Source organism: Rhagoletis pomonella, unplaced genomic scaffold (genome assembly GCF_013731165.1).
Source record: "Rhagoletis pomonella isolate Grant_MI unplaced genomic scaffold, Rhpom_1.0 Rhpom_scaffold_00009, whole genome shotgun sequence".
NCBI classification, from domain to species: Eukaryota; Metazoa; Arthropoda; class Insecta; order Diptera; family Tephritidae; genus Rhagoletis; species Rhagoletis pomonella.
In genome coordinates, this window is record NW_023458563.1 from 6364634 (window position 1) to 6379930 (window position 15297).

At 33.9% G+C, this 15297-nt stretch overlaps 1 protein-coding gene across 2 annotated transcripts in view; it reads left to right on the forward strand.

The window, feature by feature from the left end:
- The window catches only part of LOC118745558 (glutamate receptor ionotropic, kainate 2-like), a 637377-nt gene that overhangs the window by 357106 nt on the left and 264974 nt on the right, over positions 1 to 15297 (forward strand). The window contains exon 4 of one of the 2 annotated variants that reach the window (XM_036479033.1): positions 5647 to 5905. The exons of the other annotated variant lie outside the window; for it this stretch is intronic. Within the exon in view, the coding sequence (XP_036334926.1) occupies positions 5684 to 5905 (222 nt within the window). The 5' untranslated portion in view covers positions 5647 to 5683. The remainder of the gene's footprint in view (positions 1 to 5646; positions 5906 to 15297) is intronic. 2 annotated transcript variants of the gene reach the window in all.

A 15297-nucleotide genomic window follows, 5' to 3' on the forward strand; every position in this document is an offset into this window, starting at 1 on the left:
CTTTGATGAACGTAGTTCCCGGGCAATTTGAGCATTCACCCAAGTGGCAAGAAGTTGATACATTAGGACACATTGTCAATTTAAGGCAATCACGGTAACTGTTCAAATCTTCCGGCGAATCATTTGTTAAATAATTCAATTTGATTTCCTTCAACATCAGCTTCACATTTTCATGATAAATGCAAACGCATACTGTATGAGTTCCGCTGCTTCCTGCCAAGACGCAATGTTTTGGCCTGAGCTGGGTAAATTTTGTGAATCCAATTTTAATATCCTCGTGTTCAGATTGAAAGCTCGCGAACAGCTCATTCAGGTTGCAGAGAATTATCCTCTTCTGCATTTGAACTTTCTTACCGTCAATTCGTACAGACACCCAGTCTTTCATCCCTGGCATCAGGAGACTCATATCATCGCGCTGATAAAACTGAGTCACTAGAGCTTCAGTTTTGCACTCTAAAGGTTTTCCTTTCTTTGTGTTTGGGAGTGTGAGTATGCCATGCTCTGCAACTAATTTTTTAGCAATCCTGGCTTTTCTTTCTGATGTTCCAAACTCAGCCATTGTTTTTGCGCGACTCCATGTCGGTGGAGCAAGCGTGAGAAGTTGAATTTTTTCTGCTCTACTAGTTGAAGTTTTGTACTTTTCTTTTATTTGCTCAAGTACTTTTACCGCATCCTTGTGGTATTGGTTTTGGCACTCATCCCTTGAAGTCATATTTTCTTCAGTAAAGTTGGAGCCATCGTCATCGGAAATTCGGTCATCCTTCTCAGATTCAATATGGTCTCTATCTGGAATAACGTATTCACAAGGCTCATTACTTTTCGAAGTCGGTAATTCCTTCAATTTGCTGAGCTCTTTCCTGCACGATCCACAAATTCGCATCCGTTTTGATAGCGTAGGGAATTTTGATATTAAGCCGTCAGAAAGCCGTCGTGTATCTGAAGAAACGTGGTTTTTTTGTTGAAGGGATTAAAGCAAAAAGAATCAAAAATTTCTTTATCAAGCTTAGCCTTTTTATGAGCCATAGCTACTGAAAATATTAATTATGTAAATAACACAGTCTTTATTTTAACGCTGTTTCTAAAAAAGTGGTCTTCAAAATGACCATACACTGCCTTCATAAACTATAGCTGATTTATTATAGCTACCTATAGGTTGCGCGAGTAGGTATGAATATCTATTGAGAAAAGGTTTGGACGAATCTGCTGTGGTTAGGTACAAAGAAAAATCTTAATCATCCTTAACTACCGGAAAATCCCATATTCTTCATACCTTTTAAATATTGTGCTAGTAGGTATGCAAATCTAATACTCAAAATTCTGCAAAGCTATTAATAAAGAGTTTGGATGCACAAAATCGAGTACCTGCTGTGTTAGACTACGAAAAATCTTAATCATCCTTAACTACGGGAATGGCAGTATCGAGGGTATGAAACTTTGGTTAGGCGTGTTATATACCGTTGGAAAGGTAATTGTATATACCTTCTCATATAAGTTTTATTTTCAGGTTTCCGAGACACTTACACAATAATACGAAAAAAAGAAGACAATAGGTCATATATTAAAAATTAAAAAAACCGCTGTTTCGAGTTACTAAACGCTAATTTTGATTGATACACAAGTTGCATCCCACTAAGCGACCACAAAGCTCTTAAAGAAAAATACCTAAGCTTTCTTTGAAAAAATAAAAAAAAAATACCCCTTTTTGAAAAAAAACATAAAAATTATTTTTTATTTAAAAAAAAAATTAAAAAAAATTCATTTTAATTAAAAAAAAATAAAATTTGTAAAGACTGAAGAGAAACGTATCGAAAACATTCCAGAAAAAATTTTCTAAATACAATAGGTAATTAGTTATATGGATCCGAAAAAATGGCCGTTTGACCAAAATGTCAAAATTCTAGACCCTTCAACTCGGAGTGTGTTTGACCGATCCCATTGAAATTTTGTGTCATAACTACTATTTTTTAGGACTAACCTTGGTGCAAATTTCATCCCGATCGGAAGACATAGATTTCAAAAGTTGGGTCACTTGAGGTGAAATGCCCCATATATATAACCTTACAGCAATTATCCCAACTCACCGACGCAGCTCATCAGGCGCCTGCTGACATCGCGTGGAGAACATGTAAGCAGGGATGCCGTTTGGATCTAAATAGATCCAATTGGATACATTTTTAGGCGAATTTTTGCGGGATACTTATTTTTTCCGGTCAGTATAAATGTGGATACTTTTTTAAATAGGCCAAAATTTTATATTTCCTGTAAAGTTTTTTTCGTTCAAAAATCGATTTTCATTAAAGATAGTAGAAAGCATTACGTTTTCTGAACGTATAAAGAATCGCTATTAAGCGTGAAATTAAAGCATTTTATTTTTTGTGAACGAAGCAATGAACATATGAACAGATCTCACCAAAATAGGCATAAGCGCAATTGCTTTAATTAGCTTAAAAGGATGCTTTAAACAAGATCTTAATATACATATCGTCATTTAAAGTAAAAAACCGCGTATGTGACTTTGCATAAATTATTTTCTAGAGAGTAAAAACACTCATATTTCAAAATGGTTCTCTTTTTTTATAAAGCAATCGCATTTCTGGATAGTATATTTCAGGACGAATGGATAAGTATTGAGCCAAGAGCTTGTGTGAGCAAATCCAATTTTTGGCAGCAAATGTCAGTTACGGGGTGTGGCAGAATGACGATACGCGGTTTTGTACTTTAAACGACGATATATATATATAAAGTAAATTATACTCTTTCTGTAGTAATATCTTTCATATCACATATTTTCATTTGTTAATTTAAAAAGAAAGAAGATTTCAATGCAGTTCAAAAAACTAAATTTGATTTATTTAAGGAGACTTTTATGAATTTTACTGAAAAGACTTTAAATACACTCTAAAATTTTTTTATTTATTTGCGCATATTAAGAGAGATAACCAGTTTCCTCTTTTAATGTGTGCAAATTCGCACGCCGTGTAATAAAATTAATCATTGCCTGTTTACTCTTACATACCAAATTTGTCGCAAGAGCAAAATAACACATAAAATGTTTAAAACAAAATAATGTTTATTATTAGTAGGAAATGAGTAGTCCACTTGCAAACAGCGTTATGTGATTTTATAATAGAAAGTTATAAATTTGAAAAAGTGATTACGACAACAAGTAACATTTAAATTGAATCTTTTTATTATTACCTGAAATTTTTATAAAATTGTAACATAACATAACATGTCATAAGATAACATTAACAGTCTATACGATCTAAAGCAGCTTTCTAAGTTCATCAGAAGATTGATACTTTTGAAAGTTCATAAATAAATATGATAGCGACTTTTGGAAGAAGACTTAACATTTGATGCTATTTTTTTCAGAATATAAAAAGATTTTGCACTCTGTTGTTAGTGGACATGAAACTACTTTAAATACTGGTACGTAATCCGCCAAAAACTAACAATCGAAAAAATTTTACATAGCGCACTTTGCAAGTAGACTACTCAAATGTATTTGTAGTTTGAAAATTTTTGCAATTTTAAACATTCTATATATGTGTATATTTTAAAGATCCCAAGTTCAAAATCAAATACTGAACATCTTATACGTATACAGATTCTTGTTGAAAAATAGATACTTTTCAGTAGTAGTTTTACATGCTTTTTTTAGAGTGTACTTGCTACTTATTATATTTACTTTGCAAAATACTTATGCACAAAAAATGTACTTTACAAATTGAAATTACAAATGCTTGATTTTATTCACATGTATTCCAAGTCCTTAGGATGGGTTAAATTATGTCTTTTTCATGAAAATGTTTGGTTTTCTTACTAATTATGAGATGTATATGTAACAAAAAAAATTGGATACATTTTTGGCTTGGTCAGGGATACATTTTCTTGAGACGGCGCGGCAACACTGCATGTAAGTGCTTTTGTCTTTTCTCTTCCTTTTTTTCATTAGTTGTTTTACTTTGAATTTTAATTGCGTAACAGAAGAGTAACATGTTCGAAAGATCCACATTCCGTCATGCTACTCCACCTGCAGTGGTTTTCTCTTAACGCTAATTACATTAAATACATATGTTAATTAACTAAACATAAATTAAGAGCAAACGTACATATTTATATATCTGCGTATGTTAATTGACAAATTACGTTTATATATCCGTAGAGAGGTTAATATTGAAAGTTGCATTAGAGCGGTCCGAAACAAATGAAAAGTTAGACACTAATTCAAATACATATAACTAAAGTTTAAATACATATCAATGAAATTTAACTACATTTAAGCTTAAGGAATTTGAAGAATTTCTAAATTGTATTCTTTTTGTATATTTACATATGTTTACCAACTTAATTAATAAATGAATTGTACTATTTAACTAGGAATAATGAGGTGCTAAATTTATTTTACTGTGGGATGATTGAGCCTTATGTAGGTATTGGTTGGGTTCGGCGATGCAAGAGGAATGTATCTCTCATAGGTTGGGTAGGGGAGAGCGGAGAGGCGGTTTCGCGGCAAATCCACGGGGGTTGATCCAAATGATTCTCACTCCATATTAAGTCGGTCCGTTTCCGTAAGGTTAGGTTTTAAGGGCATTATCTTAATCGTTTAGCTGTTGTCTGTTTTATAAAATAAGATGTGCATGCAATTTTTTTGTATGGTCATGGACATGTATAAAGTAGTGAGCAAGAACCACCCTATCCGGCGAGCTATGAACCAGGCTGAAGCTAGCATGCACAGCTCATCTACCCGCAGGTTAATTGGAATGACTTCATTACAATTTTTTAGAGTGTATGTTCTAAATATGAGCCAAATCGACAAGTAAATGCAGTTTTTAGGAATATCCTGACCCCGCGCCACCTAGTAAGCACATTTTTGGTAGAAATATTTCTGTTCCTAATATGAACCAAATCGGTCCAGTCGCTTAGTAGTTTAGTGACATACAATATACAGAAAACTCTATGGAATTGTGAAATTGTGACATCTCAACTTTCTTAATTGTTTGGCAACAACAGCAAAAAGTTTTGAGCTTTTTTTAACAGAAAAACCTTCACATAAGGTCCAAAAAAGCACATTTTACAGAATTGAAATCGGTTCAGCGGTTTGGTCAGGCATCGCCGTCATTTGGAAAACATTTTATTTTTTATTTATTTTTATTTATTTATTTTTCATTTCATTTTTATATATATAGATGACATTTTTTATAGATTATTATCTGATCTACAATTTTTGTCTAAACTAATTTTATGATAAACTTACCATTTTCCTGAAAATAGCGAAAAACCCGTTTTCGTGACTTTGACCCCGAGTAACTTTTTTCCAGGTATCATATCGATGAGGACTTTCTAGATTTCATTTATGATGGTGTTTTGAACAATCCTACGAATTTTCAGCTGGGTGGGAATTATTGTAACTTCACTCCTATTTTTGGTCTAATTTGACCGGACTATAATGCTGAAGTGACAGTTCTTGACTAGGTTTACGCGTCTTTTTTCGCCGAAGTTTTTTTTACGCATATTTTTTCGTGCCTAGTGACGATACAAACAGGCCTACGTTCAAAAGCAAAATTTATTTGTATCAATATTTTTCATAAAATTTTTTGATTACTATTTACAAAGAATTAATTAACGATGAACCTTTCCTAGGTTCCTACCAGTCAGCCTACTCGTCTTTTTTTCATTCATGAATCCCTTGGCTATGGAAATTTGGTTGTATGTACTTGCTGCTTACGTGCTCGTTTCGTTTACTTTATTCGTGATGGCCCGATTTTCACCATATGAATGGAATAATCCGCATCCATGTATGAAAGAAACCGATATTGTGGAAAATCAGTTTTCCGTGTCGAATAGTTTTTGGTTCATAACAGGCACCTTTCTACGACAAGGTTCCGGTTTGAATCCAAAGGTAAGTTTGCTAGTACTATTGAAGTCAAAATATTTGAAGCATACCAATATTTTTCGAAGGCCGAGCTTTTTTTGGTAAATAAAGTTTTTTGGTTTACAACGATGAAAAAATATTAATTTGACCATTTTTCGAAATTCGAATTAATTTCGAAATTATAGCTAATTTTTTTTGCTACTTGGATTTTATTAAATTTCTCGCATTTAGTAATACATCTCGATTAAAGTTTAAAATTATTTGTTCCCATTTTAAGTTTTATTTCGGCATAAATTTTTGTTTGTAAAAATTATAATTTTAATAATCACTACCAATTTCTAAAATACTGTTGACTTCTTAATCGCTTTAAGGTGCCGTTTTGACCATATATTTTTGTGAAGTTCAGTGGAAATCATTTTCGAAAAGAAAATTTTCGAGCATGAGCTCGAGCAATTCGAGTTTTTTCGAGTAATTTGAGTAATCTTTTTTTTATTATATTGACATTTTTGGTAGCAACTTTTTAAATTTTTCAAATTATTGATATATAATGCAAAGATTGTTACATTGGTATTTAATAATAGATATAATTTATTTAACATGAATTAAAAAGCAGCTGCTGACAAATACAATTTAAAAATTTTCTTTTGTTTATGAAATTGTTGAAAAACTCGAAAATTTTGAACAATTATTTGAGCAGTTGAGCAATGGACGAGTTTCGAGCGAGTATCGAGCTACTCGCATTGCTCGATACCGGGTATCTAGAGCAGTGCCCGCCAAACACTTTCCTGGGAAACGAACTATATTCGGCCTTTCACATGTACACAATCGGCTCCTTACACGTACACAATCCGAACGTCAACAGAAAGAGTAGAAGAGCAACAAATTTTATTTAGTTACATGCAAACAATAGGCGAAGCAGGTTGATGACGCATTAATAAAGTAGGGACACTGAGCAGAATGAAAGAATATTCATTCACAAATTTTATAACACAATTTTTCGTTCATACACCCCTAGAAATAGGTAGTCGTGCTTTTTCTTCATATTAAAAGAACTTTGTGAATTATGTATTTTTTTTAATACCAGACTATGTAGTCCTCAATTAAAATATACAATATGTTTTGTTATTTATCTTTTGGTTTAATCGTTACTTTAAATTGTTCTTAAATGTCAAGTTTTACCTAATTTTAAAATAAATATATATTAGATATATATATTTTTATTTTATTTCTACTTGAAATCAACGAAATTTTCTTTTAATATTCAGAGTGCTCGAAGCACGTTGTCTTTTTTGCTCAGAAATCCACACTTAAATTATAAAAAAATAATAATAATTTTGTACAATACATACAAAATTTTACCAACTTTTTCCTTTCTTAGGGCCGTTAACTTTCATTATGTGTTTCGATGTTGTTTAGATCTAAAAAATAGCGCACAATTAAAAAAACGGCAAAAAAAAAGATACCAAAGTTTTTATAATAAGTAATACAATACAGAAATTTTTTCCGTGCATTACCACCAACACATTCTCATTTTTTGTTTCATAACTAATACATTCTCATTTTAAGACTTTTCTCTTTTTGGCGGGCACTGATCTAGAGCTCTAGTTCATAATAAATTGTATGCAAGAAAAATTCCTCTCTAGGGCTCGGGACAACTCAGTTGTTACAATAACAAGTAATTTTTAAGCAACAAACACAACCGACATCAATTCTCATATAAAAACTTAGATATACCGTTAATTTCTTAATGACCCAATGATCGGATCTAAACCAGTAGCATGGGACCTATTCTGAGACACCAGATAAAGAATTATGGAAATCGGTTAATGTGGTCCAAAGTTAGGCGGTAACATACATAAAAAAATATTCCGATGAACTGATAACTTCCTCCTTTTTCTGAAGTCCGTTAAAAAGATAAAAATTAATGAGGTAAATTATTATAAAGTTTTAGTGACTATATTTTAACATTTCTAATAAAATTTACATTAAAAAAATCTCAGCTCTCTCTCGTAACGATTTCGGTAGCGGAATTTGAAATTATATATGTTCTAGTTATCCAAAAAAAGCCTTTTAATAATAATATAATAGATTGGCACTTACACATATGTTAGTGTTTGGCCGAGCTTCTCCTCTGATTTGTGGCGTGCGCCTTGATGTTGTCACACAAAGCGGAGAGGGACCTACAGTTTTACGCCGACTCGGAACGATGATTGTATTTTTATGAGAAGCTGTTTTTCATGGCAGAAATACACTTGGAGGTTTGCCATTGTCTGCCGAGGGACGACCGCTCTTATTAAGAACAAACCTTTTTTCTATATTTTTGTGCGATTCTGCTTTGCCCAGGGCTTGAACCCAGGTGCTGTGGAGTGGATGCGCGCACTGCTTACCACTACACCACAGCGGCCGACAAAAGCCTTTTAGGGCGCTAAATTTTTGGCTCGGGGTGTACTTTCCAGTCCATAAATTCAAAATTAAAAAAAAAAAATCTTCAAAATAAATAAAATTTTCACGAAATTTTATTTTTGGTATGAAAAATGCGATAAGATAATTTTTAACACAATTTTTGCTAATTAATTACCGAATCCAATAATTTCTAACCAATGCCGATATGCCGTTAACCCTATATCCGCAAGCGTAACAATTTCGCTGGTGCAATTGGTTATAACCCATGTTCCAATTATCAAAAAGAAACCATTTAGGGCGTAATATTTTTGGCTCGGGCCTACTATAGTAGACCACGGTAACATTTTTGTTGATACCTTGACAGTTCTGTAAGAGTTGTGCGGTTCCAGGAAAGCCTACCGCATTAAATTTGTCGACGAGTGAGTACCGCGCTTGACTCCACGCGTATGCCCTTTTTGTGGACTGGCGAGAAAATCGCGGGCCTACCATAGTAGTCCGCGCGAGTATTGGTCTTCCGACTTTATAATTTCGTTACTTTGAATAGGCGGTGCATCAGTGTTCCTAGAAACTGCCGCCGATGGCCAATTAAAATATTTCTCGATTTGATGAACATTGCTGCAATCGACGCTTTCATAATCAACCAAATTAATGTCAATACTAAAAAAAAAATCATTGGTAACTTCTGGCAAGAATACGTGTTGTTACTTCAGAAACCAAATGAGTGGAAGATTAATAATAAAAACTGTGGTAGATCTCCAAAAAGCGTGGTAGAACGCGTAAACTATGTTTGCGGGTGTAATAGTATGTACATTCCCCAAAGTGTTTTGGGAAATAATACTGAAGGGACAGTTCTTGACTAGGTTTACGCGGCTTTTTTCGCCAAAGTTTTTTTTTCGCATCTTTTTTCGTGCTTAGTGACGATTAGGGAATCCAATCCCGCATAAAAATCGCAATCCCGCAAGCCTGCGGTATCGAGGTCATCAATCCTGTGGATCCGCGGGATTCGCGGCACTGAACAAAAAATCATATTATTTCCTTTAAGCAGATATATTAAAATTTTATATGTAAAAAAGACGATTTTATTTAGAAAATCTACGTATTTATTTCTAATTAGATTGACTTTTTTGATAATATTTCCGAAGGAATAATAAATTATTTAAGGTCTCGTCTTTTAAATTCGACCTTATTTTATTACACATATACCCAGCAGCGGAAAACGCACGCTCGGCTTCAATACTTGTAGGTGGAACTTCACATGGTTATAAGCAGCTTCTAGGTGCTTTCCTCTATTGCCTCCGCATTGAAAAAGCGTCATTTCACGTTTCAATATCAGATCAAGAGTATTTGCTTGTGCAGATATAAGTACAGATGAAGCGTCGGCTACCCATTCAGTACGAAGACTACGCTCTAATTCAGCTTCTAATGTAGGAGGGGATTCACAATCTCTTGACAGAAGGGCTAAAGCCACGTTGTCGTCTGCATCATCGTCATCAATCCGCTGGGTTTCGGTTTGAGATTGTGGCTGAGCGTCGAACAGCAGTATCTCAATTAAACACTTAATTTCGGTTCTTGGCGTTACTTTGCTTGGAAAAAAGAATGTATCTTCCTTATTTGTAGACACAGAATCTTGTTCCAGATATTTAGTTGGATTTTCCATGTAAAGTAACACCGCAGTCATTGATATTCGCCGTTCTTTTATCCGGCGACTTAAAGATGTTACAAGATCCCTGCTTAATCTGGTATTTTGCCCTTCCAAATTATTTAGCATAAAAAGCAATGTAGTTTCTGCAGTAACTAACGTTGCGTCGTCACGGCATAAAACATTTATAGCAAGTTTTATGGGCTCTAATGCACTTTCAATATCAATCAATGTTAAACATTCTTCATCAGTAAAGGAAAATGAGGATGGTGTCAGTTTAATATCAATAAGCGCTTTAAATATGCACTGTTTGACTTGGTTGAACCTCGTTATCAATGCTGCAAGACTGCTCCAGCGCGTTCGACAATCTAGAATGAGCTGTAACACCCTACCAAATTCTGTTTTGATATAATTTTGGAATAGATCATTCTTCATTGGAGATTTTGAGCTAAATAGTTTCACGATCTTTCGTGCTTTTTGAATCAGCTCCCTAAAGCAAACGAAAATATTCAATTAAAAACAAACCCGCATGCCTAATAATTTATTCATCCACCTGTATTTTGGTAACAAATCTACTTCTTGAAAGCCTTCTACAACTGAAAAGTAACCGCGCTCATCGTCATCATTTTCGCTGTCGCTATTATTACCGCCGTCACCTCGTCTATTTGCTACAGCAATATTTTGTACATAATTCTCTTCTGAGTCTACTTGTTGGTGTTTGTTTTCATATAGTACGTCAAGAACTGCTAACTGAAGCCCGTGAGCAAAGCACAGTTGATGATGCACTGGTAATATTCTGCCGACTTTCTTCATAACTGCAGCACCATTTGTTGTTACTGCGATGATATCTCGCTTCATGTCAATTTTAAACTCATTCAGTTTTTTTTCGAGAGCAGTAACACAGACTTGTGCAGGAAAACTGCCTGCAGATTAATAAATAAAGCTTTTATACACACAAAACAATAACTAAAACTTCATATATGTATAGGCTGATTACGGTCTATTCTGCCTTCTATGTTGTCTGAAACTAAACTAGCAAACTAAATACCTGTATTTCTTACTAGCCCCAAGTTCCAAAGTTTCACAGATTCAGCAGTAAATAAATGAAGATTCAAATTTAAATAGCGACGATTCCTTACGGATTACCATTCATCGAAAGTTAGTGAGAATCGCTTTTGTGAGTTCTTCAGTGCTTCAATTTCATCGATAGTCTTCTTTTGAATCGATGCTCCGTGATCCATTACCATAGTTTGTATCGTACTGGCAGAAGAAGGTAATCTATGGCCTTCTGATTCAAATAATTCGCGCATATCAATTGACTTGATAAACTTTGAGAATGGTATTCCATCCTTTGCTACCATTCTACACACAATTTCTTCCATAGAAACTTTTTTCTCGATGGGGAAGTAATCTGTTAATTTCTTTTTTTTGTTGAGGCCGACACTGACACAGATGAAACACTTTTGTTTAAGTGGGAACCTTGGGACGAGCTGCTTGTTCCCATTCCTAGCTCTGAATTTTCAATTCTGCTGTTGATGCTCTGCGTATCAACTATGTACATTCAATTCCGTATTATGCTTGGTTCGCAAGTGTGTGAGGAGCCCTTTAGTAGAGCGGGCAGAGATTTTTATTAGAGCAGGGCATAGTTTACACTTCCCTGAAAGCCCATCATCTGCCTTTAAAAAATGTTTCCACACTGCACTCGAGCTAGTAAACTCTTTATACACCACAGATACACTCATTTTTACTGAGAACACACACAATTTGCAACTCAAACAAGCTTCACTTCTCTACTGATTCGAAAAAGCCTCTGCTACAGCGAAGGCAATGTTTGTATGCTGTTGTGAAGCAAAATGTAAAGGCAAAACAAAGTACTAAAGTAAAATAACAGTAAATCATAGCCTCGTAGCGAGGGTTATCCCCGTACGCTCATATGCCCATACGTGGTGATTCCCCCGTCGTAGCCTGTGCTGTATAGTGTGACCAGGTTACCTTTTTTAGGCTAGATCTAGCAATTAATTTTAAGCCATAGCCTCGGAATTTTTGTTCTGACTTCGTGGCTGGGTAATTACCATACTAAAAATACTTACTATTTCAAAAACTACTGTTTACCGTTGAAAAATTACATTAACAGAGCAAAGCACCATTTCTTTAAGAACATACTTTCTTAGCTTTTACTCTTAGCGTCTTTTTAATTTTTTTCTGTAGTCCCGCAAATCCCGCGGATCCCGCATGTGTAATCCCGCATTTCTAATCCCGCAAAAATGGTGCGGGATCCCGCATTTGCGGGATTGGATTCCCTAGAGACGATACAAACCGGCCTACGCTCACAAGCAAAATTTATTTGTATCAATATTTTATATAAAATTTTTTGATTACTATTTACAAAGCATTAATTAACGATGAACCTTTCCTACACTCTAAAAAAATTTTGTTTAAATTTGAGCATATTAAGATTACACTCTAAAAAGTGCATGTAAACCTACTACTTAAAAGTGTTTATTTTTAACCAGAATCTGTTCAAGTATACGCACAAGATGTTCAAGATTTGATTTTGAACATGAGCTGTTTAAAATATACACATGAAATGTTTAAAATTACAAACATTTTGAAAGTAAAAATATATTTTTTACAAACAATAAATACTTAGTGCCAGGGGCGCACGCAGGAATATATTTTTGGGGGAATGGGTTTATACTTCTAAATATATATCACCAGCAAATACTGAAAATTCGCTCTTTAAAATACATTTATGAAAGGTTACACTGGTCTACAAATTTCAACTTTTTTTCTGCGAATAAGACGGGACCTGGTGTTTCTGAACGGATTTTTCGTGCTGAACACGAATCCGGGGTCAAAAATGTCCCATCACGTCACGTTTTCGAGAAAAAAGGGGTTGAAACCCCTAAAAACAGCGTTTTTGGCCATTTTCGAAAAATTATAGAGCTGAACCCTGACGTGGTACAAATTTTGCATATATCAGAAATTAAAGGCTAAACCGTGCCCTTTCGAATGAGCCCTATGCCGAATTGATCGCGTGCACCCTTAAAGCAGGGGGTGTATTTGTGTTTAGGGGTGCAGGAAAAATTGATCACAGAAAGAATTTAATCTTAAACGATCATAGAAAATTAATAATGCCAAGGTTTTAACTATATTAAAAGTCGCTGATTACGAATCTGCAGTTAGATTTTAAAAATTTAAGATGACGGGTCGAATATGGTGGATATAAAAATTGGACTCCTAGACACAAATACACCCCCTGATCTAAGGGTGCATGCGATTAATTCGGCATAGGGCTCATTCGAAAGGGCACGATTTAGCCTTTAATTTCTGACATATACAAAGTTTGTAGCACGTCAGGGTTCAGCTCTACAATTTTTCAAAAATAGCCAAAAACGCTGTTTTTAGGGGTTTCAACCCCTTTTTTCTCGAAAACGTGACGTGATGGGAAGTTTTGGACCCCAGATTCGTGTTCAGCACGAAAAATCCGTTCGGAAACACCAGGTCCCGTCTTATTCGCAAAACCCTTGTAGACCAGTGTTATCAATTCTTCGGAGTATTTTTACTTCTTTTATTTATTCCACCGCATAATTTTGCACCGCGTGAATCGATTCCAATAATTATTTTTTTTACCGGAAAGATGGTACTTAAGGGTCGTCTCGTAATTTGGTTTAGATCCGATCAATAAATCATGGAAAAATTAACGGTTAAAGATGCAATCAACTTTCAAAAGTAATAAAAAATTTTACAAAAGAATTTTAATATAAATAAATTAAATAATTTCACGAAATTTTTACACTTTTTTATTAATTTTCGTCGATTTCTGGTTTCTCATTTTTTAATAATTCGAATGACGAAAATTTAACTGAACTTGTATTTTTATCATGTAGCTCATTTTGGTGGAACGAATTCGAAGTTAGCAAATTAAATCTTCGAATGCTTATTAAGTACATATCAGTGGTAAACTTTTTTAGGCTGTAAAGTGTAAAAAGCAACAGTAAGTGAGTATGTATTTTTAGGACAATGTTTTCATTCGCAGTTAAACTTTAAAGAGCTCTCAAGAAAAAAAGAAAAATTCTTACAAAATGACGCACAAGAAATGGAAAAGAAAATTTTTTCTTTCAAAATTTCTTATATCATAATAAATTTAGCCCCAAAACCCACCCCTTGTGTGCGCTACGTGACAAATTTGATATGTAAAAGTAAACAGACATTGTTTAATTTTGCGCACACTAGGAGAGGAAACTGGTTACCTCTCTTTATATGCGTAAATTTAAACGAAACTTTTTAAGAGGAAATTTTAAACATTTTATGTGTAAACTATGAACATGTGAACAATAAATGTTTAAAACTCAAAAAATAAATTTGAAATTTGTTCTACGCCTCACATATTATAAGTAATAGTAAGCAAGCAGTGTGTAAATTTGCATTCATTAAGAGAGGAAACTGGTGACCTATCTTAATATGCAAATTTACACACCGTGTTAATTAAACTAAACACTGCTGGCTTACTTTAACTTATCATATGTGTGGCGTATTCAAATTTGTTTTTTGAGTTCTAAACATTTATTGTCCACAATTTCACAGTTTACACATAACATGTTTAAAATTTCCTCTTAAAAAGGTTTGTTTAAATTTACACATAAAAAGAGAGGTAACCAGTTTCCTCTCCTAGCGTTTGCAAAATTAAACACTGGCTGTTTACTTTTACATATCAAATTTGTCACGTAGAGAAAAACTACACACAAAGTGTTTAAAGTTGAGTAATTAGCACACAAGGGGTGGGTTTTGGGGTTCAAATTTTTTTTCCATTTCTTGTGCGTCTTTTTGTAAAAATTTTTCGTTTTTCTCGAGAGCTCTTTAAAGTTTAACTGCGAATGAAAACATTGTCCTAAAAATATGCAATGCATACTCACTTACTGTTGCTTTTTACACTTTACAGCCTGAAAAAGTTTCCCACTGATATGTACTTAACAAGCATTCGAAGATTTAATTTGCTAACTTCGAATTCGTTCGGCCAAAATGAGCTACATGATAAAAATACGAGTTCAGTTAAATTTTCGGTATTCGAAGTATTAAGAATGAGAAACCAGAAATCTACGAAAATGAACACAAAAGTGTAAAAATTTCATGGAATTATTAAATTTATTTATATTAAAATTTTTTTGTAAAATTGTGTTTTTTGTACTTTTGAAAGTTGAGTGCTTCTTGTGTTTATAGAACTTTTTATTAAACAAGTAATGTTTAAGCAAAAAGCAAAACCGGCTTCAATTCTCATATACAAACTTAGGAATACCGTTAATTTTTTCATGATTTAATGATCGGATTACGGGACGACCCTTAAGGTACCATCTTTCCGAGAAAAAAATAGAATTAT